The following is a 25,947-nucleotide window of genomic DNA, read 5'->3' on the forward strand; positions in this document are numbered from 1 at the left end:
ATAAACACACGCTGTCATTCATATGGGATTCATCTGTAACTATACCTATAGAAACTGGCACCACCATCAGTACTACCCTGCAGCGGTAGTTGTATTATTTCCACTGGGCTGTCAGAACAGAATCCCTTAATTTCACACGTTAAAAACCCTTAGCCTTACTAATTAAGGTTAAGGTGGTGAAAGGAGTCTTTAATGGGTAAAATAACTTAATATAGTTCTATATAGGTTCGATTCTGCTCCTCTAATGATGCTTTAAGGGGTTAATGGCTGTGTGCAGATAGAGGAATGATTAATGGGATTATATTAGGGGATGCTTCTGGGCTTGGGTGATAACTTAGTATAATCAGTTACATTGTCTGCATATAATTGTAATGTGACTCAAGTTGTGTTGAGTTGCGTTGTGGTTCCAGGTCTGATGCTACCCTTAAGGGCACTGAGTCTTAGCAACTGAGGAAGAATTTACATTCAACAGTTATGGTACAAACGCATACATGGTGGTCAGTTTATGGGCTGGTTCAGGATTTGCAGACTCAGTATGCTACTTTGAAGACAAATAAATAAACGTATAAATGATTCATTATGTCTCTACCAGGCTTTGAAAAAGCATTTAGAGCGTTATTGAAATGAAATAAAATATACTTTGACATGAAAAATCAAAGTAAGTTAAAAAGAAATTAGGCAGGAGGGGGTGTGTTGCATAAAGGGACTTTGACCCATGACCTCAGGTATCGTGGTTCACAGTTCTCATGAATAATTAAAAACATTTTACAGGGTTTTGTTTCAGGAAACATTTTACTCAGTAGCTGGAACATGAGTGTAAAATGAGTGTGACTTTTGCTGTAACACAATCCTGTAGAAGTTGCTCTCCCAGTACATTATTACTACTGCTCCTATAATAATAAGCCAGCTTTAACTCTGCTTTATGGGCATTATGAAGCACTTGGATATCATACAAGTTGGCTACAATTACCACATTTGTTGTAGCTTGTTTATTATTTTTTTGTTTATTTTTTACTTTCTGGTCACAAAATCATCCAGCAAAAAATCTATTATTTGTCCACATACCAAAGAAAACCCAAAACCTGCCAAACAGAAGAGACAAAACTACGCAACAGAACAAATGCAACAGGAGAAGACGAAGGACGAGCCCCCAGTTCATGTTATGCTGAGACACAGCATGAAACACTCATCTTCCCAGAGTCCCGAGCGGCCACAGAGGCAGATTGTGGATGTATAATCACAACAATTTGGCTTCAGGGTGGGCAAGGCCTAACCCTAACCAGATCTAACTGTTAATGTAGCAAATATAACCTAATGAAAGCAAAGACAACAAATTATAGCAACTAAACCTTCTTAACTGTCATCCAGGAGGAGCCATCGCAGTCAGCATGTTGTCACCTGTACCTGCTTTTACTGATGAGCTAAAACACGAAACACGCAGGTAAGGTCCTTTAAATTCAGGCACTGCGCAGGTGTCTAAAAACATGGCGTCAGTTGGCCCGGTGGAGGCACTTTAGCGTTTAGTGCTGAAACAATTAGCGGATTTATCAATTTGTCGATCAACAGAAAAAGTAATAACCCGTGTAACATTTTTAAAATTGAAACACACTCGTCATTCATGAAGTAAACGCATCCCAAAGAACTTTATCTAATGGTCTTAAACAATATAAAGTTAAAAGGAGAATAAACATTAACTTCCTGGATCAGAAACAATACAGGCGACGGATAGTAGGAGGGTCAGAGGAAACCTGACCTGCGGTGGCTGAAACACAGCAAACCTCATCGTCGTACCAACAAATGTCACGACCAGAAGCTCTGAGATCTGTGTATACCGCCACTAATAATAGAACTACACCACTGTACCATTGTCTTCATTTTGAATGGAGGTACTCCCCTGCTTTATAAGGGAAGAAGGAGTTTTGACCTTTTCATCCACACTGCAGTGCTGTTAAATCCTCAGTTTTACTGCTTCTGAATAGTTTGACATTTTGGGTTTTGGTCCCGGTGGATCAGAGTCACGTCCTGGTTTGAGTCTTCGTCACAGGTCACACTCCCCTCTCTGCCCTGGTCTGTCCTGCCTCTCGCTGCTGAGAGTCAATGAGACCAAAGAATGGCTGGAGGATAAGGTCCCCTTTTGTAACACCCTCACTGGACCAATGAGGTTATTTGTGAGGAAAGCTGGATTTAAGTAATCGTGTGTAAAAAGTCAAGAGCAAAAGTAGTGTGAAAAATGGCATCTGGTGCTCACCTGTATACTGTCCTCCCAGAAACAGCTTGTTTGTTCTGGCTGCATGAAAACAGTAAAAACTACACTCAAAGCATCACATGTTTGTTATACAGTAAAGTCTATATTGATTCATTTTGATATCAGGGATGTCGCGTTAAAGTCTGTTTCCCTGTTGATTCTTCTTGACCGTAACCCAACCAGTCATCTCTGCAACACCTGACCTGAACATAACTTGAAGTAAAGGCCCAGTGTGGAGGATTTAGTGGCATCTAGTGGTGAAATACCGCTCGCCTCACCCTCCCCTTCCAAGCGTGTAGGAGAAACTACGGTGGCCGCGAAACTCACGAAAAACTCGTGAAAGGCCATATCTAGAGCCAGTGATTAGTTTGTCCGTTCTGGGCTACTGTAGAAACATGGCGGTGCAACATGGCGGCCTCTGTGGAAGGGGACCCGCTCCCTCTGTAGATGAAATGAAAACTAATGAAAACACACTTGTGAATATTATATTGCATTTCTACTGATAGCTCCTCTTAAATGTTCCACACTGGACCTTTGAAGACCAAGGCTGACGTTATTTAAAATTTTCTTATAGTCAACAAAAATCCCATGTTCAGACTCAAACCAACAACATGTTAGTGCGTCAGTACTTCCTGACTTCCTGTCTGCGGCTCTCAGCTCCGAGCCCGTTGGTTCCTGCTGAAGACGGAAATCTTTAAAAACACAGATATATAGTTTCCTGTTTAAAAAGGCTCAGTAGTTTCCTCAAACAGCTGCTCGCTGCAGTTTTTATCAGACCAACAGGAGGAAACAGAGCATCTGTTGGGGACTATTTCCAGCGGCGGATGAATCCACATGTGGTGCTGTAGTGAGTGTTTGGGGCAGCAGGACGGTGTGTGTGGGGCTGAGGCAGAATAAACTACAGTGTGTGTGTTCATGGTGATGAAGGAACATGTCGCCCAGTGCAACAGAGCGGCTCGCTGATGTGTTTTAATAGTTTCTGGACAACGATGGAGGAAGAAGATCCATCAGGCTGCAATTCACGCTGATGTTAGCAGAGACGTTCATGCTGGTTTGTTGACAAAAAGAGAAACATAGAATATCCTCAGACTTATCCGTTAAGCCCTAACCCCAGTCACGGGGGGCAGCGCACAGGGAAACACGACTCGAGGGGAAGGGGATCAGTGTTTAGTAGAACATGTGTGCAGATTCTTGCAGCTGACACTCAGGCCATGGCATCAACCGCGTGACTTAAATTTGGAAAATCACACCTTTTCTTTTAGGTTGGACTGAGAGAGGCTTCATCGCCACAGCGCTGCACGTAAAAAAACCAAAACATACACGGTATTTTTGTATTTTCCAGTTTCAAGCAGAGCAGCTCAAAGTGGCTGAGACACACATGCCACATTCTGTTGTATTTAGAACCGAATGCCCTGTTGGGTTTGGTCACAGCGACATTTATAACACCGCAATTACACCCCAGAGTGGGTTTATTTGAGTTGTTGGCTCACTCGTGGCAGCAAATTCAATCTGCAGAGGAGCGAACTGTCTTTTTAAATCTTAAATATTGAAACGACAGTCGGGGACAGCTGCAGTTATCTGCGTGTATGATCAGCTGTCTTCCCCTTGTCCGTTAAATGAGACGGGAACATGATGAGAACGGGGAGGAAGCTCTGTTTGAGGAAACAGTGAGCTGAACTTCTCTTACCGGCATCGCTGTTTGCAGACCTTATTATTGTTATTCAGACAGTAGTGTGTGACATCCACACAATGACTGACATTCAGTGTGCTTTGAGAATCTCTGATGAAGACGAATTATTCCCGACTCAGAATGAAGGTGAATTTGGTGCAGATCTTCATCCTTCCAGTCGAGCCTCAGCAAACCTGCTGGAGTGTGAAGGGACGGTAAAATGATCCCTAAGTGTTTCGTGCACGCTTCCTTTTAAAACGCAGCACACCCTGATCATTATACTACGTCCTCAGCAGCAGCAGCAGCAGGCAGGGCTCAGCGGAGCTCGCCACGCTGCTTGGTAACTGTTGCCACGGTGACCAGAAACACACACGCTGTTCAAGGTCACATGGGAGCAGTCTTATTTTAGTTCTCCTCAGGCGACGAGGAACTAAAGCAGGGAAGTTGTAACCTTCATGTTCATTTACAGTATCGGCCCGACGCTGACAATAAAACAGGATCCTTTGTTCCAGCGCGTGTCGTCTTTGAGTCCGACCATTTTCACGTCACAAAGCGAGGCTCCGATACTCGCCGCACGACCGCAAACAGAGGGCAGCTTTCTGTTCCTGGATCCTGAGCGCTAGTGGGGCATCTCAAGGTGCTTACACACCTTTCACACCTGGTTCGGCTTGTTCAGCCTGGTGTGAAAGCTGTCAATCAAACTCTGACGCGGACCGAACTGCAAGAAATATTCCTGCGCTCCCAGAAATTTTACTGTACGAGATGAACCTTTTTGTGATTTGTGGTTCATTTGTAATAAGTCAGTGTGAACGTAAAACAGACCGGACCTGAAAGACAACAATGGATCTTAGTTTTTTCTTTGGTCTGAAACAAAAGAACCAAACTGCGGGTGTGAGAGTGACGTCAGCTCAGCTTCTCAGGCTCACCTCTACATTGCAAGTTAGCGTGTTATTTTTTTATGCTAATATGTTTAGCATGTGCAGTGTTCAAATCCAGTCGTATCGTTCACATCAGCCTCCTAGTCGTAGTTCTGAGTCAGAGAAAACCGGGACTTTCTGACAGCTATGATATCTTTCACTTGGCAAAAAAAAACACTTAACAAACCGGTGGCAAACAAAATTGTTACGAAGCCACCATTTCTGTCAGTAACATCGAAATAAAATCCAACACTAACACTAATACAGCTGATTCAGAGAATTATGAACTATACACATTGAATCTGGTTTTGCTTAATAAAGCACTGCATATATGTAACAAGATAAAAACCTCTAATTTAGGATTCATTTCCATGTATCTGGCTATCCGGTACAAGGCTACCAGTGTCTAACCACACTGGATTAATGGGTGAATGCTTCCAAGTCAGAATGATGGGGGGGGGTAACATGCTAAAACTTAGCATGTTAGCATAATATGGTAATGATGACCAACTGCAGGCCGACTGCAGCTGATTTATTGACTGTTGGTTAATTGTTTTTATCAGTGAACCTTGAATAGTGAACACAACCCACAGGGACGAGCCAGACTGGCTAATTAGGGAACAGAAAATATGTTGTATGTATCATCCCAATATACAATTTTAACGTGCAGCAGGCAGCCAATCAGAAAACGGTCCTGGTTTCAGAGCTCAGTGTCAACAAGAGTTGAGTGGAAGCGTCCTGTGTTGATGGTGCTGACGATGGTAGTCTCCTGAACAGCAGGCAGGGTTTGGGCTGTGTGTGTGTGTGTGTGTGTGTGTGTGTGTGTGTGTGTGCGCCTCGTTAATCCAATATTGGTGTGTCACGTGATGCTGCCGACCATATGGCTCCAGTCGTCCACGCCGCCTACAAAACATGTGACCTGCAGCGTGCCAGCTGCCACCACGTTTCCCCGAGCAGAAACAGAACTGACGCAGACTGAAGGAATATGGAAATCATCGTCATACTAACAACAGAATTTATATTCTCAGTTAATTTCGTCCTGTTTGATGTGTCGCCTCCTTACTCCAAAAACTATCCTCACATTTTTATTGTTTTCTCTGCAGTCTGATAAAGTCTGAGATCAGATTTAGTAAATTTAAGGCTTCAGTACAGTTAAACAAACTTATTTAAATCCTAATGTCACCATTACGGATCCTGATGACGTTATCAGTTTCCTGATGCGTTCGATTTTCTCAGGAGAGGCCGGTCCACTTCTGTGGACGCGATTACTGATTGGTCTGCAGCTTTGTTGTAACTCTCTAAAATTAAATCAGTGCTGTATTTCATTGTTAGTAGGGTTTGAAATGTTTCTATACTAGTGTTGATACAAAAGCTCCAATACGGAAACAATACTATTTTTTTGTGACATCCTGCTTAGATGAAACATATTTCTCTACAAAATCATCAACAGAAGAAGCCAATGATTTGACAAAATTAAATCCAAAACTGTCTGATGAAAGACTAAGATGGAGATCACGAATCTGAGTTTGAGCTTTTAGTACTTTTTCAGGACTGTTTTTGGATGAAAGTGCACCCATTTACCATTGACTTTGATTTCAGTCGGCACCAAGAAAGTGTTCAGGTGCGATACCCAGCGCTAATTCAGTCGCAACAAAGGGTTTTAATTTCACTTCATTTCATTTAAATTTATTGAAATAAAAATCATATAGGAAAATCTCTCTTTAAAGCAGAGCTACAAAGATTATGAAACAATAATAAAACAGATGTTAATTCAAAATGTCCCCTTTTAAAAAGAGGCATCATCGCAGAAGAAGACTGTTTCTGCTGGTGACTGATGTGACGTCTCAGCGGTTGACTGCTCAGCGACAGCATCAGGATACAGTTTCATGTTGAAGAAGCTGTTTACGTCTCGTCGACAGGCCGAGGCCTCGTTAATTTCCTCCTGCACAGCAGTGGGGGGGTTGTGGGCTGGTTGGTGGCATTAAGCAGCGTGATGCTGTGCTAATTCCTGGCTGGATTAAGAGCTGAAGCCTCGGGAGTTTAACGAGGCCTCGGCCTGTCGACAGGCAGACAGGCAGACAGACAGACAGGTGTACTGGACCGCTCTCAGGTGTGCTGTCTGCAGAGGCTGATTTATCTCTTCACGGGTTAATCTCGTCAATCACGCTAACCCATACAGAGTCTTCGGTGGCTAACTGCTCCTAGCAACTGCTGGCACAACTTCTGTGCTGACTGAAAATGACGTCAGCAGGATGACATGTCACTCAGTGCTGATTGGTTAGAGCAAAACAAACAAATCCACATGCTAATGTTAGCATAACATGTTAAACTATCATGCTCACATGTTAGTAGCTTTACAGTTATTATGCTAACATTAACATCATGCGTACAATTTGCACTTTAACACGTGGCTAACTTTTTCTGGATGATAATTCTCAATAAAGTCACAAGGAAAACATCCAGAGACAGTCGCCACAGTCCTCCAGCAGTTTCCCTTTAAAATCAGAAATGGGGAAAGTGAAATAAGATCCTAAGTGCCCACTTGGGATGCTTTTTAATGCCAGGTGTGACCTGAAATTCATCTCAGCGTTGTCTAAAGCCAATCTGAAAAGATCTGGATGCAAGACGTCAGGTCAACAGGTGACACCCTGACACCCATGGCTGGGTGCGTTTGGTGCTCAGCAGTCCTTCTTCCAATACTCCACTTTGCTGAGTATTTAAACACATTTGTTTTTACCACAGACACCTTCAGTCTGTCCTCGGGACGTAATGAGGTTCTATAACCAGGCTCACTGACGACAGGAGGTCTCACTCCCCCTCCCCGTTGTGGTCCTGAGGGACAAACAGCCTCTCCTCTCCGGGCTCTGATTGGCTGCGCTGTTTCCTGGTCGCCCTCGGTTCGGTGACAGACGGCAGTGACCCACTTCGTCTGCATGAACCTGAAGAAGGACAGCGCTGCTCCAGTTTTCCTTCGGGCCTGTATGTAGGAGACTAGTTCGTCTCTGTCACGGAGTTTCACTGCTTCAGTTGCAGTTCAGTTGATTTTATTATTTTTAATCAGGAGAGACTAAAAGATATCTTGATTAGTTGTGTTTTTTGTTGACAAGAACATTGCTTAAGTTGCTTTAGCTGACAGTAAGATGAGAGAATCTCCCATGAGCCACCTCTGCAGACCAACTAATGGACCGCAGTGCTAAATGAAGCACTCTTGAATGTGGCACTTCATTTCCGTTTGCTGCGGTTGAACAGCTCAGAGGCCACTGCGGCTGTCTGGGAACATTTTGAATGTGAACCAGGACAGAGCTGACAAAGTGAATATTACCTTTAAAAAAAAAACCTTTTCCCAGAGAAATTAGGATTTAAAAAGCATAATATGTAGTGTTTTATCCAGATGTGGGACCTGGTGTTTAAATACTGGCAGCAGAAAGCGTTCAGCTCACCGCTGAAGCTCTTTGATGGCGACTGTGTACTCGTTCCAAAGCCTGAGGAACACATTTCTCTCGGCCAGGTTCTCACTTTATCTGCCGCCTCCAAGTGAGACATTTTATTCTCCGAAATACAACAAATCAGCTCCAAATTCATCCTGCTTTCAGTTGTCATGCATCCACTTCCTAAAGAAATTTAAGATTCTTTGTCAAGAAAAATGGAGAATTCATGATTGAATGTCAGATCAATGCTAGCACCATAGCTCTATGGAGGGCAGTGTTGGTCGGTCCACCGCTTTGGTTCAGAGTTAAATATCTCTACAACTATTAGATGGATTGCCACAGACATTCATGTTCCCCAGAGGATGAATCCCCACTGACTCTGCTGATCCTCTGACTTCCCCTCTAGCGCCACCATCAGGTCGACATGTTAACGTGTCCAACGCTTTGGTTTCTGACCAAACACCTGCTGACGCTCCCATCAGCCTCAGCTGCACTTTGTCTTTACAATTAGCGAACGTTAGCACGTTAACGTGCTAAACTATGATTGTTAACGATGTTAAAGATAAACATTATACCTGCTAAACATCAGCATTGTCATTGTGAGCATGTTAGCATGTTGACGTTAGCATTTAGCTCAAAGCACCGCTGTGCCTAAGTACAGCGTCACAGAGCTGCTAGCATGGCTGTAGACTCTTGTTTTATTTTAAGAGTAACGTAACAGTAAATTATATGTAAAGTCTCTTTATTATATGGCCCCAAATTTCTCCCGATGGTTGGCCAGCACCTTGCATGGTAGCTCGCTGCCATCGGTGTGTGTGTGCGTGTGTGTGTGTGTGTGTGTGTGTGTGATGGGTGAAACTGTAAAGCGCTTTGGATAAAAGCACTATATAAATGCAGCCGTTTCCCATTTTGTTTACCATTAAGAGTTCGGAGTCACACTGAGAGCGTGTGAATAAGTTGATGGGGGCGTGTTAACGATAAAATGGGGACGTTAAGTTGCTCTTTAATTTAGTTGTTTTGCTGAATAACAGTTTATCAAAGTTTGCTCAACCTTTTCATATCGTTGTCCTGGAAGTTTTTTGTACCATAATAAATATATATATATATATACTATACTGCTGACTGTACTGTTGGCTCCAAGCAAGACTTTTTGTAGATACGTGGTTTTCTCACAGTGTTGCCTTCATTGTGGTGAAAGGAAAACAGACAAAGACAAAGACAGAATGAGGACAGACGGGGCTGAATGCACAAATGCAGAGTCACTTTCACGTCTTTAGAAACCATGAAGGACAGTTTACTGCCGCTGGGGAACACCAGTGGTTTGTTTAGAATCGTGTCCGTTTTCACGGCTCTTATCTGTTTTCCACCACAAAGAAGCAGCGGGACTTGATTTTCGGGGGAACTCATTCCCCTTTATCTTGTATTTATTTACCCTGCTCTGTGTTTTACTCCGGTAAAGAGCTTTTCTCACTTGTGTTTCCACATGAGCTTCGTTCCAGCCTCAGTAACAGCCAACAACATCTGCATGCAAATGATGCTGCAGTCAGTCTCGGCTCCGTGAACGCCGTTTATGGAAACCCAACAGAAAGGTCAACGAAGGCGGCTCATTTTTCACATCAGACCGAGTGGAACGAGGTGAAGACGGAGAGGAGACGAGGGCTGAAACCAGCTGCGGGCTGTCAGGTTGAAGGTTCAAATCCTCTGAGCAGCTCCACAGACAACATGTACGCGAAGCACCACCCGACCGGGATAAATAAAGGCTGGAAAACGCCGAACGCTGCCTCCATGAAGGTTGGCGGGCTGTGGGAGGCAGTCTGGCTCTGGGCCTGACAGCAGATACCCTGCTGGAGTAACAGATGGCCCAGTGCATCATGGGAGTTACAGTATGTCCACAAATATCTGTTTTAGTTTTAAATAGCACAGGAAGCTGCCATAAAGGTGAAGAAGGAAGGTTTTGTTTTTAACGTGTGTGTGTGTGTGTGTGGGTTGAGTGTGTCACATCACATACTGGTTCATAATGTTTTTACATGTTTTAAAGCCACAGGAAACACAAAATCAGGAATTTGTAGCTTAATAGGTGTTAATTCTGTATGTCGTCTTGCCGTCAGCTCTTAGAAATGTCACCAATTGCTTTAAATTGCTTCTTTGTTGTTTCTTTACCTACATTTTATTATCTTTATTTCCTGGTTCGGACGCTGGAGAGACAAACAGATCCTAATAGGAAACACTGCTCCACCTGGGCGTCTCCTTTGATGTGTGATGTCATTAGTCTAATTAGTGTTGACAGCAGGTGACTTCTCCACTTCTGTGAAGTTCTGCAGGACTATCACAGCTGAAACTTCCAGAGTTTATTCCAAGTGACAAAGAAGTAAAAGCAGCCCTAAAAAATACTGAGTCTGAAAATACTGGAGTTGAACTGAAGCCAGTGTTGCTTCAGCAGACATCCACCTGACATTATCTGTGGGGAAAATGACAAAAGCCCCACCCTTACCTTTTCTGGTGCGTCTGCTCTGTGTTTGTAGATGTTCCTCACCGTGTACCTCAGCAACAACGACCAGCACTTCAGCGAGGTTCCCATCACGCCGGAGACGCTGTGCAGAGATGTGGTGGAACTCTGCAAGGAGCCCGGCGAGGCCGACTGTTACCTGTCCGAGATGTGGAGAGGCTCAGGTGAGTTTCCAAATAAACCTCCAAAGGCCACTAAATATAGTATGTTTTTACAGAAGCCGTAAGCGTCCACACATTTAGGCTTGTTATCTTGAGATTACAACTTCTTATCTTATCAAGCTAACAAACTTTTTTTTAACAATCACAATTTAGTCGAATTAACAGTCTATGTTCTGTTTTTTAACCAATCAGAACGTGTCGTTGGAGAAGGGGAGCAGATGCTGGAGGTGTTGCAGCGATGGGGGCAGCAGAGGGGGGAGGTTCAATACCTCCTGCGACACCAGAGAGCTCCAGGACGAGAGTCGGGTAGGAAGCAAACTCACGGGCGAAACACCTGCCCTCCACCACTGAGGGTTCAACACACAGGATAGCATGTGTTTGCGGGTGGGAAGCCAGTGAGGGATCACGTTCTTGTCGCTACACTAGGGACTCCTTCTGGTTAGTCAGAGCTCCCGTGTGGAGGGAGGTGGGATCTCCAGGCTGCTGGTGACTCCATGTGTATCAGAGGTGATGTTGTGAAAAACGAACAAGCTATTATTGGTCGAGGGCAAACGTGTAGTCTGCCATTTCTCTCGGCCAGGTCATGGCAAGAATTCACGAGTACGATCGCCTGCTCTGACACAGTGACCATCTCGAAAGACAAAGATGGTGTGCAGTTTGATCTCAGCTTTAGAGAGCTGTTACCTTCCCTCAACTACAAATTTAACAAAATAAGACACTGCAGCTTCAAAAACAAAATGCATTAAAGCCACAACTTACGGCAAACTGTAACGGCGATTCCATCTAGTACTTTCATCTCTCCATATCTGGAGAGATTTGGTTGAAACCACACTTCTGTTTTTTCTTGCACTTTGTTCACAGTCAGCTGCAAAACTCTTGGCTGAAGTTGTAGCTGAGAAACTGCAAGCTAATCTTAATTAGTATTAAAAGTGCTCGTCAGGAGTGAGGTCATCATGTAAAGGAATATGACAAACAGCAAAATGTGCAGAGGCAACAAACATCTCCCTCCACACGGACTGTGAAACAACTCCGATCAAACTGTGACTGGTGTGGAAGTCAGATCAACGAGAACACTGAGTATAAATACTTCAATCAGCCTCCTGCCTTCAGTCGAGTATTCTCAGTAATCCAGTAGTTTTGTCGAGGTACTGACAGCAGGATCGGCTGTACAGTAACGGAGGAGGTTCAGTGTAACTACAGTAGATGACAAACTGTAATCAGCTTATGACTTAAGGGAGTCGCGTGTGCAGCTGCTGGACTCTGTGGGGTTTTTTGATGGATTGTGATTCGGGTTTTTTTTATGTCCTAAAAACAAGAAAATCCCCTCGGAGGTTTTCGTGAGCTGAAACGGTCCAGGCCGGACAGTTCGGCGCTCAGATTTCTGACCTGGGTGGTACTTCACAGAAAAAGAGGCTGAATCTGAACATATTTGCTGCCACAGATTTTTAGCACCAATGCAATGAATGTCAGGTATTTGATCATAAACCAAAGCATTGGACAAATTAAAATTTTGACCTGATGGAGGAGGTGCTAGAGGAAAAGTCGGATTCATCCCCGGGGGACCATTGATCCAATCCATCCAAAAGTTGATAAGAAATTTCAGTCTGGGCCAAAGCTTTGGACCGACCGACATTACCATCCATAGAGCCACGCCGCAAGCATGGCTAAAAATGTCAAATTAGCATCAACGCTAACTGTTTTCTTGTCCAGGTGGATCCAGAGCTTCAGACCAGATGACGAAGAGGAACCAGGTGAAAGCTTCTGTGGAGAGACGTCTGGAGAACGGGGTGAGAGACTTTTACTCAGTCATATGAGAAGATAGGTATCAGTTTCTGTGCATCCAGTACAGAGAGAGGTTCAGCAGGACATGTTTAGCCTAGCTTAGCACAAAGACTGGAAGCAGGGGGAAACTGCTAGCCTAGCTCCATTAAAAGAGAAACAAAATCCACCTTCCAACACCTCCAAGTCTGTTACATGTTGTATACTGAACGGGTGTGGAAATAGAAATGTAAAAGGGACACATGGTGGTTTTAGCAGCAGTTAGTGTTGGAGCTGTTGTTGGATGGATTGGTGACTAGCTTGCTAACTAACAAGGTAATTCTTTCACTGCAGACTAACAACAACAAAGTGAAACAACTTTACAAACAGCACACTGGAGCTGTCCATTTGAAGGTGAACTCTGACTGTGTGTGTGTGTGTGTGTGTGTGTGTGTTGCAGGTCTCAGCGGCTCGTCTGGACGTGACGCTGAGCGACCTGCAGGATCTGGCAACCCGACAGCAGCAGCAGATCAATGCCCAGCAGCAGCTGCTGGCCTCCAAGGTACAGCACACCCAACACACATCTGCTAATGCTACTACTGACGCTGCTAATACTGTTACTGCCAATAATACCACTAATATCACCAAACCTAATAGTCCTACAAATACACAAAACCCATCAAATTCAGCTTTTCCAGCAGTTTTTACCAGCATACCAGTATTACATTATGGCTACTACTGTTTCTATTACTACTCTCTGACGTCTCACCCCTCTCTGTGACGTCTCACCCCTCTCTGTGACGTCTCACCCCTCCATGTGACGTCTCACCCCTCTCCCCTCTCTGTGACGTCTCACCCCTCTCTGACGTCTCACCCCTCCATGTGACGGCTCTCCCCTCTCTGACGGCTCTCCCCTCTCTGTGACATCTCACCCCTCTCTGTGACGTCTCACCCCTCTCTGACGGCTCTCCCCTCTCTGTGACATCTCACCCCTCTCTGTGACGTCTCTCCCCTCTCTGACGTCTCTCCCCTCTCTGACGGCTCTCCCCTCTCTGTGACGTCTCTCCCCTCTCTGTGACGGCTCACCCCTCTCTGACGTCTCACCCCTCTCTGACGTCTCACCCCTCCATGTGACGGCTCTCCCCTCTCTCTGACGGCTCACCCCTCTCCCCTCTCTGTGACATCTCACCCCTCTCTGTGACGTCTCTCCCCTCTCTGACGGCTCTCCCCTCTCTGTGACGTCTCACCCCTCTCCCCTCTGTGACATCTCACCCCTCTCTGTGACGTCTCTCCCCTCTCTGTGACGTCTCTCCCCTCTCTGACGGCTCTCCCCTCTCTCTGACGGCTCACCCCTCTCCCCTCTCTGTGACGTCTCTCCCCTCTCTGTGACGTCTCTCCCCTCTCTGTGACATCTCACCCCTCTCTGTGACGCTCTCTCCCTCTCTGGCGGCTCTCCCCTCTCTGTGACGCTCTCCCCTCTCTGTGACATCTCACCCCTCTCTGTGACGTCTCTCCCCTCTCTGACGGCTCTCCCCTCTCTGTGACGTCTCACCCCTCTCTGTGACGTCTCTCCCCTCTCTCTGACTGCTCACCCCTCTCTGTGACGTCTCACCCCTCTCTGTGACGTCTCTCCCCTCTCTGTGACGTCTCTCCCCTCTCTGTGACGTCTCACCCCTCTCTGTGACGTCTCACCCCTCTCTGTGACGTCTCACCCTCTCTGTGACAGCTCCCCTCTCTGTGACGTCTCTCCACTCTCTGTGACAGCTCACCCCTCTCCCCTCTCTGTGACGTCTCTCCCCTCTCTGTGACGTCTCACCCCTCTCTGTGACGTCTCACCCCTCTCTGTGACGGCTCACCCCTCTCTGTGACGTCTCTCCCCTCTCTGTGACGGCTCTCCCCTCTCTGTGACGTCTCTCCCCTCTCTGTGACGTCTCACCCCTCTCTGTGACGTCTCACCCCTCTCCCCTCTCTCTGACTGCTCACCCCTCTCTGTGACGTCTCACCCCTCTCTGTGACGTCTCACCCCTCTCCCCTCTCTCTGACTGCTCACCCCTCTCTGTGACGTCTCACCCCTCTCTGTGACGTCTCACCCCTCTCCCCTCTCTGTGACGGCTCACCCCTCTCTGTGACGGCTCACCCCTCTCTGTGACGTCTCTCCCCTCTCTGTGACGCTCTCTCCCTCTCTGTGACGGCTCTCCCCTCTGTGACGTCCCCACCCCTCTCTGTGACGTCTCACCCCTCTCCCCTCTCTGTGACAGCTCACCCCTCTCTGTGACGGCTCACCCCTCTCTGTGACGTCTCTCCCCTCTCTGTGACGGCTCACCCCTCTCTGTGACGTCTCACCCCTCTCTGTGACGTCTCTCCCCTCTCTGTGACGTCTCTCCCCTCTCTCTCACCCCTCTCCCCTCTCTGTGACGGCTCTCCCCTCTCTCTGACGGCTCACCCCTCTCCCCTCTCTGTGACGTCTCACCCCTCTCTGTGACGTCTCACCCCTCTCTGTGACGTCTCACCCCTCTCTGTGACGGCTCTCCCCTCACCCCTCTCTGTGACGGCTCTCCCCTCTCTGTGACGGCTCTCCCCTCTCTGTGACGGCTCACCCCTCTCTGTGATGTCTCACCCCTCTCTGTGACGTCTCACCCCTCTCTGTGATGTCTCACCCCTCTCTGTGACGTCTCACCCTCTGTGTGATGTCTCTCCACTCTCTGTGACGCTCTCCCCTCTCTGTGACAGCTCACGTCTCTCCCCTCTCTGTGACGTCTCTCTCCCTCTCTGTGACGGCTCTCCCTCTCTCTGTGACGGCTCTCCCCTCTCTGTGACGTCTCACCCCTCTCTGTGACGTCTCACCCCTCTCCCCTCTCTCTGACTGCTCACCCCTCTCTGTGACGTCTCTCCCCTCTCTGTGACGGCTCACCCCTCTCTGTGACGGCTCACCCCTCTCTGTGACGTCTCACCCCTCTCTGTGACGGCTCTCCCCTCTCTGTGACGTCTCACCCCTCTCTGTGACGTCTCACCCCTCTCTGTGACGTCTCACCCCTCTCCCCTCTCTCTGACTGCTCACCCCTCTCTGTGACGTCTCACCCCTCTCTGTGACGTCTCACCCCTCTCCCCTCTCTCTGACTGCTCACCCCTCTCTGTGACGTCTCACCCCTCTCTGTGACGTCTCACCCCTCTCCCCTCTCTCTGACGTCTCACCCCTCTCTGTGACGGCTCACCCCTCTCTGTGACGGCTCACCCCTCTCCCCTCTCTCTGACGTCTCACCCCTCTCTGTGACGTCTCACCCCTCTCCCCTCTCTCTGACGTCTCACCCCTCTCTGTGACGTCTCACCCCTCTCTGTGACGTCTCACCCCTCTCCCCTCTCTCTGACTGCTCACCCCTCTCTGTGACGTCTCACCCCTCTCTGTGACGCCTCACCCCTCTCCCCTCTCTCTGACGTCTCACCCCTCTCTGTGACGGCTCACCCCTCTGACGCCTCCCTCTGTGACGGCTCACCCCTCTCTGTGACGTCTCTCCCTCTCTGTGACGGCTCACCCTCTCTGTGACGCCTCACCCCTCTCTGTGACGCCTCTCCCTCTCTCTCACCCCTCCCCTCTCTGTGACGGCTCTCCCTCTCTCTCTGACGGCTCACCCCTCTCCCCTCTCTGTGACGTCTCACCCCTCTCCCCTCTCTGTGACGTCTCACCCCTCTCTGTGACGTCTCACCCCTCTCTGTGACGGCTCTCCCCTCTCTGTGACGGCTCTCCCCTCTCTGTGACGTCTCACCCCCCCTCTCTGTGACGGCTCTCCCCTCTGTGTGACGGCTCTCCCCTCTCTGTGACGGCTCTCCCCTCTCTGTGACGTCTCACCCCTCTCTGTGACGTCTCACCCCTCTCTGTGACGGCTCTCCCCTCTCTGTGACGGCTCTCCCCTCTCTGTGACGGCTCTCCCCTCTCTGTGACGTCTCACCCCTCTCTGTGACGTCTCACCCCTCTCTGTGACGGCAGCCTTTTTGTCCTGCCATTCAGAACAGCTATAACCACTTCAGCCTTTAGCCGTGGGCAAAAGTTTTCCCAGTCTTCCCCCGGACTCAGTGCCTTGCGCTGCAGGCGACACCTTGACATGCATGAGGCTGATGCAGATGTATTAACTGACTGACAGAGTGTTTGCTGGGTGTTGCAGGAGCAGCGGCTGCTGTACCTGAAGCTGCAGGATCAGCGGCAGCAGGAGGTTTCTGAACAGGAGCGACTGCAGCAGCTCAGAGAGAACGCACACAACCAGGAGGCCAAACTGAGGCGGGTCCGGGCCCTCAGGGGCCAGGTGGAGCAGAAACGCCTCAGCAACAGCAAACTAGGTCAGTGTGACGGAGGTGTGGGTGGAATTATTTTTGTAAAACATTTTGCAGGATTTTATTTTAACAGTCACCGTTTCATTGGTTTAAATTGTGGCTGCATCAACAGCATACTGAAGTAGCCTGAAGGTTGGGTTTACCACTCGCTGTCTTCTTTGACAGTTACTGCCAGAAAACACAGATTTGGCAGAAAATGGGTGAAGCTCTGGCGGGATGAACAAGAGGCAGACATCATGGCTGTAAGATTTGGGGGGAAAAAATGTTGTGACTTTGAATTTCCGAAGAGAAGTTGGGGGGTTTTCCCATTCACTTCAATACAGTCAGAATTTTCTTAGAGCAGCATCCAGTGGCCGTTAGAGGAACTGCATGTTAAGACACATTGGGCTGTATTTAGTAAAGTTTTTGAGCCTGTTTTTCAGGAGCAGAAGGGATTCTTCCCGGGAACGTGTACCACAAGTAATAGGAGGAGAGGTTGATTATGTAATTCACTGGATTGAATCGGTTTTGTGAGAAAAAATGTTTCGATTATTCTACAGAAATCTCAACAACATCAGAGTTATCACTCTACAAATATATCCAGAGAACTGCACAGTTCAGTTACCTTAAAAGAAATAAACTAAGACCTGACTGTAATGAGCTGCTGCCTTTCTACATCAGGCACATTGTGGCTGCAGATTCAGTGAAAATAAAAATGCAGCAGCGCACATTAGCTAGCAAGAAAACTATATTAATATAGCACTTATCAAAACAAAACGTTGCAATCTGCAGAGAGACAGAGATGACAGTATATTAAAACAAGCAGAATTAAGTGTATAACCCACAAAATAAAAAGGTATAAAATCAGGAGAAAGCAAAACCAATGAGTTTTACAATGCTTTTAAAAGATGTGCACTCATTTGGCTTCAGTCAGCTGTGATAGTTGGCTCAGAATAGTTTACTGATGTCACCTCACAGGATTTCTGGGTAATGAATTTTGGGGCTGCTAAAAGCAGAGTTACCACATGCAGTTTGTAATTAAACTGGGTTTATCATAGCAGCAAACTGTCACGTAAGTAACAGCAGGATATATTCAGTGTACATCTTCCCAGCAGTAATCGCTCCACAGCCGTGTGTGTCGACAGAGCAGCGCGGACTCAGGGTTCATTATGGAAATTACAGGATTTACGTTTAACTGCTTGTCATTTCAAATGTCAGTGACGGTTTCATCCTTTCAGGTTGTCTGCACGTGTGTTTGAGCCAGAGTTCAGTGAGTTTGTCTTCAGCATGCAGCTTCAGATTTGTAATCTTGTTTGTTTTATAATAATAAATAAAAACTTTAACTTTGTTTTGAAAACTGCTGTGTATATATATAAAGCGCTTTACATGGTTGAACCAGGAACGAAAACATTTCAGCACTGCAGTGAAGTCAAATCAGACCATTACAATAATAAAATGGAAATAAAATACCCAAAAGTAAAATAAAAACAAACGACATTAAACGGATAAGACTTTTTTTTTTTTAAAGACACGTTTTCAGAAGTGGTTTAAAATACGTTACCGATGAAGAGGATTTCAGCCAAATGCACACAATTCAAATTGATCCAAATTCAAACATGAATATTTTAAAAACGGCTGAGTTAATTGAGTGAGCTCAAGCTCTAACTAGTGACACAGTGGTTTTGGTCAGATAGTTCCTGATTTAAATCATCATTTTACCTATTTTAATGGCTGCTTAAAATTGAAGTATTTTGGCTTCTTTTGTTAAATAAAAGAAATAGGGTTTGTAGAAAAAATAAGGTATCCAAAAAAGTATTGATACTGAAGCCCAGGTATCATATTGGCACCAGCATTGAAAGGAAACCCAGCCCTCTTACTCGTGTGCGGCTGTGTTCATGTTGTGTGTGCCAGTGGAGGAGATCGAGCAGATGACCGGTCTGTTCCAGCAGAAGCAGAGGGAGCTGCTGGTCGCGGTGTCCAGGGTGGAGGAGCTGAGCGACCAGCTGGAGGCGCTGAGGAGCAACAGACTGGAGCCTCCTCTTCCTCATCCACACAACGCCGCCGCCTCCTCCTCCTCCTCCTCCGCTGAGCTGGAGCGCCTCTACAAAGAGCTGCAGGTGAGATCTCAGTCGAGGACTTCAGACCTCCAATATGGCCTCCAGTTAGTTTGGGTTTCATTAGCAGTCCTGTTCACTTCTTCCATAGATGATGTGAGAGGATGACCATGAAACTCTCCTGGTTAAAGCTTCCGTTCAAACAACACACTGACCTGAAAGAACGAGAGGCTGCAACTAAAGATCATTTTCATTATCGATTAATCTGCCAGTGATTTTTCGTTATTCGTTGATTAATCGTTTGGTCTGTGAAATGTCACAAAGTAGTATAAAAAATGCTAATCGCAATTTCTCAGAGCCATGGGGACGTCTTCAAATGTCTTTGTCCGTTTTGTCCGACCAACAGTCCAAATACCAAAAATATTCAATCCACAATATTCAGTCAGCACATTTTCACATTTAGAAGCTGGAACCTGCAAATGTTGGCATTTTTTGGATAAATAATTATCAAAAAAGTTGCAGATTAATTTTCTACAGATTGACTAACAGAGTTTGCTAACATTAGCCACCGTAAGCTACTGGTCATACCGGACGGAGTAAGGCTGTAGCAGCAGAACCCCTGAGTGTATTAAACTGAGCATCTTATTGCTTTTTTGTGAGTGGGGGATTGTGTAGTTGCTTTTTTCAAAAGTTATGTAGTTTCACTTTCAATTTAACAGAGAGCTGGAGAATCCAAAATGGAGGAAGCTATCAGCTGTTTCACACTGTCCAATTTTTTATAACCGTGCTCTGCCAGAGTATAAACTGCTCCATGAAAGAGACATGGTTTATCATCTGAGACAGGAGTAGATGATACAGCCACTGTATTTAGAGCCATTATAAATACCGAACTGAGATTAAAAACCTAATGTCATGAAGCATGATTAAATTACCCAGAAGACTCCTGTGTTTCTGTGTTGGGGAACATTGAGGATGTATTTTAAAAGAAACTATCAGACTGTACAGTGGTGAAAATCCCTTCCTGAATATGAGGCTATACCCACTTCACTTGTGGAGTGGACCCACCGTGATACATTTCAGAAAAAGTACCACTCGAGCCAAAAAAAAAAATCTCATTAATTAGGTCTGTCACTAGGCAAACTAGCTTACTAGACAGCGACAAGCTAGTGTGGCTAGTTTGAACTAGCAGGAAGAAGGAAGTCTAGGCTAACTAGCTAATGTAGACTTTGCAGTATTAGCTTCCTCCTTTCTTACCTGTTTTTCACTGAGCTTCATCATTGTCCTCCCAGTTGAGGAACAAGCTGAACCAGGATCAGAGCAGCAGGCTGCAGCAGCAGAGAGACAGCCTGAACAAGAGGAACCTGGAGGTGGCGGCGATGGACCGACGGCTGGCCGAGCTCCGACAGCGGCTCTGGAAGAAGAGGGCTGCCCTGCAACAGAAGGAGAACCTGCCAGTGAGTGTACACAACCATCAGCAAAATATTTAGTTATTTTCAACAGGGAATTAGTTGATCCTTTATACTGGAGCGACTTGTATGAGTATAAAATCAGGATAAGTCTAATTTGCTAAATTAGAGAACCTTCAAGTAACCACTGTATCAACATCGTAGCTAACTTTCTACCACTGAAGTTTTTCCTGTTTGTGCAGTTCTGGTTCCAACACCAAAGTATACGTCCAAGTATAAGTCTTCATTCGATAACTAGCTACTATCTGCAGACATTATACTTAACACCGATCAAAATGGCTGCAGCTGTCAGATATTTCTGTTCCCTCCAGGTGGCTTCAGATGGAGTGGCCCCTCAGCATGGCGTGGGCTCCAGAGTGGCGGCAGTGGGGCCGTACATCCAGTCGTCCTCCACAACAAGCTCTCAGGGGCCTCCGGTGCCGGCCCGTCAGGAACCTTTGGTGAAGCCGGCGTATCCGGACGGCACTGCCACCCTGCCCATGCCCGACTCATCCCTGAAGCCGCCTCCCAGACCAGTCAAACCAGCCTCAGGTACTGTACTTGAAGTTAGAATAGAAAGAAAAAGGTGGATATTTTTCTTTAAGTAGTCATTTATTTAATCTCAAATTAAATGTCTTTGACGCTCCGTCCTTTGTCCTAGCATCATTTGGACTGATGCGTCTGCTGATGTGTCTAGAACTTGTACCTACAGTGCTTTGACTATAAGTTTCTCTGCTCTTTATAGGTTTCACCACATCAAAAATAACCAAACTCTCTGACTGGAGCAGCTCATTTTCTGAATCCAGTGGAGGTTACAGCCACGCCTCTACCCTGCCTCGCATGTCCAGCCTCAGCAGCCACAACTCAGGTCAGTCAGGGCGTGATTCCTACAGCGTCCATAACGGGATGTTGTTTTTGGTAACAGTAAGGCTCCACTGCTTGTCAGTCTTTGTTGAGATATGATATAACATTTGTTTGCCTTATTATTCTCATCATTCATGAGTGCTTTTGCTAATTATGATGATGATTGCCCCTCTTGTAGGTGGTAAGACCCTCAAGGACCAGAAGGGCCTCTCTGGGTCTGATATCCCACCCCCTGTCCCCTCACGGACCAATCACATCGCTGAGAACTTGCTCAGGGACAATCAGGTATCAATGACACTCACTCCCATTCCTTACTATTACAAACATCATGTTCATTAATCTTTGGTGAGGTGAAATCAAAAGAATTAACATTGTGATTGTGCTGGAATATAGTGAACCAGCAGCTCCTTGTTGTTAGGTACTAACAATCAAAATGGACCTGAATGATGGATGCAACTGTTACTTGAGTATTGTTTTTTAAATTTGGTATCCTGTAGTCTTTCAAAATTAAAGCTTTGTGGCTGGAATCAACCTTTCAAATTTGGAAATCAGATACCCACATCAAGAGATTCCCCTCGATCACTCAGCTATACTACTAGATTTAGGGTTTGTCCAGGTAAGAGAACAATAAATAAAAACTAATGAGCACAAAAACAATAAGAAATGTAATAAGATTGCGACAGACAAGCCTTGAATAGCCATTCAGCTTATTAAGTTGATGAATTTAACATACCAGGGATACAAATTAAGTGTTTTATCATTTTTAAATGGTCAGCTTTCAAATACTTGAAATCGACTTTCCATTTGCTTCATTTGAAGACTTGAGCCTCGACTCTTGTTAACTCTGTATTTCACCTTTAGGCCTCAGGTAAAGGTCTGTCCAAGATGGCGGTGCCACCTCCAGTTCCCAGTAAGCCCAAACCGTTCTCCTCGTCCGGCCCGCCAACCTTCTCCAAGCCCCACTATAGTACTGGGACCTTCCCTGGTAAGGTGCGGCCGGTCGGGGGCCACCTCAGGGCTCCGGGAGTCCTCTCCAGCCACAGCCACACCCTCCCTCTGCCCAACAAACAGGAGAGTCCGCCGGCCGCCGCCGTAAGACCATACACCCCCGACCACTCGGAGGCTTCCCCCGCTGTGCTGCAGAAGCCTCAGACTCTGGCGGCTTCGTCCATCTACTCCATGTACACCCAGCAGACCACGCTGGGGAAGGGCTACCAACCGAGCGGTCAGGGCACGCTGCCCCGCAGCCAGCCCAGAGGTGAATTAGCCGAGATTATTTAGATTTTGGTCAGGATATGGTTGCGTCTTTTTCACTTAATTTAATTCAGAAAACTGGCCAATTTAAAACTGGAGTCCGAACAGAGCACGTCCATCAAAATTAAATATGTGCCACCACTCTTGCTCAGTACACTTTGCATTTATTTATTTATTATTTCATTATGAATACATTTTCATCAGGCAAAATTGTTTTTAAAGGTCCAGTGTGGAGGATTTAGTGCCATCTAGTGGTGAAATTGCAGACTGCAACCATTTGAATACCGCTCGCCTCACCCTCCCCTTCCAAGCGTGTAGGAGAAACTACAGTGGCCCTGAAACTCGCCCTATCTAGAGCCAATGATTGGTTTGTCTGTTCTGGGCTACTGTAGAAACATGGTGGTGCAACATGGCGACCTCCGTGGAAGGGGACCCGCTCCCTCTGTAGATATAAACGTCTTATTCTAAGGCAATGAAAACACAACAATTCTTTTTTTCAGGTGATTCTACACTAACGAAAACATACTTATGAATATTATATTCCATTTCTACTGATAGCTCCTCCTAAATGTTACATACTGGACCTTTAAGGTGTGGTCTGCACTTTGCTGCATGTGTTCGCAAAAGTTTTAAACATTTAGTCACAGTCACCAATAAGCATTTATTTTCATAGAAAAGATTAAGATTAACAGCCTGTTGCTAACACTGTTAGCACTACTACCACTCCTCAGAATGTTATACTATTGTGATTATTTTCTCAGTTCAAAACACAAAGATATTCAGTTTATGTTCATACAAGATTAAAGAAGATCAGAACATCTTCATATTGGAGGAGCTGGAAGCAGAGTGTTTGGCATTTCTGCTTGAGAAATGACCCAAACGATTATCAAAATAGTTGCTGATTATTGACGAATCGATTCATCTTTAAAACAGATGTTGGTTTTGTTGCCTCTGACTTCAGCGTCTCTGCCCCCTCACAGTGTATGGGAAACCAGTTCTCCCAGCTTGCAGTGGGCAGCAGTCTGTCGGCTCAGACAGCGGCATCATGAATTCTGGGTCTTGTGTGACTGACGGGAGCGAGGTTGACAACGGTTGCCTGGGTAACGGCGAAGGTGTCGGAGCAGAGACAGCAGAATGCGCCACCCCACGGCCGCTCAGCCCAACAAAGCTCCTCCCCTTCCTGTCCAACCCTCACAGGAACCCCAGCGACGCTGACCTGGAGGCCCTACGCCGCCGGCTACACCACGCCCCCCGGCCCCTGAAGAAACGCAGCTCCATCACAGAGCCAGAGGGCCCGGCCGGACCAAACATCCAGAAGCTGCTCTATCAGAAAACCACTCTGGCTGCCATGGAAACCATCCCCATGGAGACAGTCGGTCCAGCAGGGATGTATGTTCAGCCTGGCATTCACGAGGACGGGGCGGGCAGTGCGGATGTAATGTCCAGGCTCGACGACAACACCGGAGCGGGCTTCAACCAGCCTCTCACTGAGAGCCCAGAGGACAGCCTGACCCCGCCCCCTCTGCCTCCCCGCTTACCCATCCCAGACCCTGCCTCCTGCTGCTCACTGCCCCCCCCTCCAGAGGACAAGGAGGAGGAGGTGGTGTGTCCGTCCGCCTCTGTCCCCAAGGACTACTTTGCAGACGAGTTCCCCCCCTACCCGCCCCCACCTTACCCTACATGTGGAGAAGGGGAGCAAGGAGATGACGCCCTCAACCTGCAGCCGCCGGAGGTCACCGGACAGGTCACAGTGCCCCCGGTGGGTGTTAACTGTGTAACAGTTTAAAACAATATATAGATTCTGGTTGATGCTTTGCTTATTTAAAGAGTCACTTCACCGAAATGCTAAAAAAACAAAACTTTCTTACTTCCTCACTCTCCTGTTCTGTATCTCAGGGTAAGAGGTCAATCCTCAGTAAAGCCGGTTCGGAGCGGATCAACCACAGCATGCGGGTCAAGTTCAACCCTCTGGCCCTGCTGCTGGACTCGTCTCTGGAGGGCGAGTATGACCTCGTCCAGAGGGTCATCTACGACGTGAGTCACACCACTGTCTGGTCTTACTCTGTAGATCCAGCAGGGAGAGAGTTACCTTACAACTCAGAGACACTTACAAATAAAATTTTCACAGATGCACATGTATGGTAGTATTCAAGGACAAAGTGATCTCTGTGAAGTGCTGCATTTAGGACAGCAAAAAAGATGCAATACGTTCCTTAAATCTTTGATTTGATCAATTATCATTATATAAAAAAGTGCTACAGCTCTTGAACCGCAGCTAAACAAAGTGGATGCAATGTGAGAGGTATGAAGTGTTGGTTTTTGGTTGGTGCATTAATGCTGTATTAATGTGCTGTTAATTTAGTCACAGGTTGTGTTTTTCTGGTAGTGCTACCCGAATGTGACATTTCAAATCTGCTATTATGTGTATTTAGATTTATAGTGTTAGCATTGTAATTGAGATTAATGTGACTACGGGGAGTATTTGGAACATTTTGAGCTTTTGAGTTTTCATCCTAAAAGCTGTTGAATATTGGTATGAAATGCTTGAAATCAACAGTTTGACTCCAGATTATATGAAAAACACGTGATCACATGTCCGTCCTGCAGGTGGACGACCCCAGCATGCCGAACGATGAGGGCATCACGGCGCTGCACAACGCCGTCTGCGCCGGCCACACCGAGATTGTCAAGTTTCTGGTTCAGTTCGGTGTCAACGCCAACGCTGCCGACAGCGATGGCTGGTGAGTTTGAACCAGAATAACATCACGGTTTATTTAAGAGTTATTATTTCTGTAAATCAACTTAAAACAGCCTGTACAACTGATAACATTTGTGCTTGTCACCATTTTTGGCCATCTTTCTGTTGCTATTTTTCATGGATGTAACTAGGTAGCTAGCTATGTAGGAAGGTGGCGTCCCCATTATTAATCCCTCCTACAACGCTCTGATTGGCTTGGTTGTTTTTCCAACCAAGAAAACAGTTGTCAGTTTGCACAACAGCGGATCTATTTGAATCACCGAACAAAGCTGAGATGCGGGCGGTGATCCAGACGTCTGGGATCAGGCTAATCAGTTTGAACAATCCTTTCAAATCTTTCTCCTCCCTCTCTCTTCGTCTCCAGGACTCCCCTCCACTGTGCTGCCTCCTGTAACAATGTTCAGGTCTGTAAGTTCCTGGTGGAGTCGGGAGCAGCAGTGTTCGCCACCACTTACAGCGATATGCAGACAGCTGCCGACAAATGTGAGGAGATGGAGGACGGCTACGCCCAGTGCTCCCAGTTCCTCTACGGTGAGACAAAACACAATGTTTCACACTGTAGCATTTTCAAAATGGTTATGTAACA

General features: G+C 46.5%; 3 protein-coding genes across 12 annotated transcripts in view; 2 read left to right on the top strand and 1 right to left on the bottom strand.

The window, feature by feature from the left end:
- LOC122873028 (NACHT, LRR and PYD domains-containing protein 12-like) overlaps positions 1-25,947 on the top strand; it is a 1,034,258-nt gene that overhangs the window by 670,661 nt on the left and 337,650 nt on the right. The window lies entirely within an intron of this gene.
- Positions 1-25,947, bottom strand: part of LOC122873033 (NACHT, LRR and PYD domains-containing protein 3-like) — a 573,599-nt gene that overhangs the window by 377,631 nt on the left and 170,021 nt on the right. The window lies entirely within an intron of this gene.
- Positions 1-25,947, top strand: part of LOC122873035 (apoptosis-stimulating of p53 protein 2-like) — a 36,149-nt gene that overhangs the window by 5,553 nt on the left and 4,649 nt on the right. For 3 of the 4 annotated variants that reach the window (XM_044189310.1, XM_044189311.1, XM_044189309.1), the window contains 15 exons: positions 10,782-10,929; positions 11,119-11,232; positions 12,637-12,713; positions 13,145-13,246; positions 16,842-17,013; positions 18,898-19,103; positions 20,330-20,494; positions 20,818-21,037; positions 21,231-21,353; positions 21,528-21,634; positions 22,211-22,607; positions 23,584-24,362; positions 24,500-24,637; positions 25,211-25,344; positions 25,726-25,892. In XM_044189310.1, coding sequence (XP_044045245.1) covers positions 10,782-10,929; positions 11,119-11,232; positions 12,637-12,713; positions 13,145-13,246; positions 16,842-17,013; positions 18,898-19,103; positions 20,330-20,494; positions 20,818-21,037; positions 21,231-21,353; positions 21,528-21,634; positions 22,211-22,607; positions 23,584-24,362; positions 24,500-24,637; positions 25,211-25,344; positions 25,726-25,892 — 3,049 coding nt within the window. Of the gene's footprint in view, positions 1-9,136; positions 10,143-10,781; positions 10,930-11,118; positions 11,233-12,636; positions 12,714-13,144; positions 13,247-16,841; positions 17,014-18,897; positions 19,104-20,329; positions 20,495-20,817; positions 21,038-21,230; positions 21,354-21,527; positions 21,635-22,210; positions 22,608-23,583; positions 24,363-24,499; positions 24,638-25,210; positions 25,345-25,725; positions 25,893-25,947 lie in introns of those variants that run through there. The other variant, XM_044189308.1, reaches the window with a different exon arrangement.

Source organism: Siniperca chuatsi, linkage group LG3 (assembly GCF_020085105.1).
Source record: "Siniperca chuatsi isolate FFG_IHB_CAS linkage group LG3, ASM2008510v1, whole genome shotgun sequence".
Taxonomy (NCBI): domain Eukaryota; kingdom Metazoa; phylum Chordata; class Actinopteri; order Centrarchiformes; family Sinipercidae; genus Siniperca; species Siniperca chuatsi.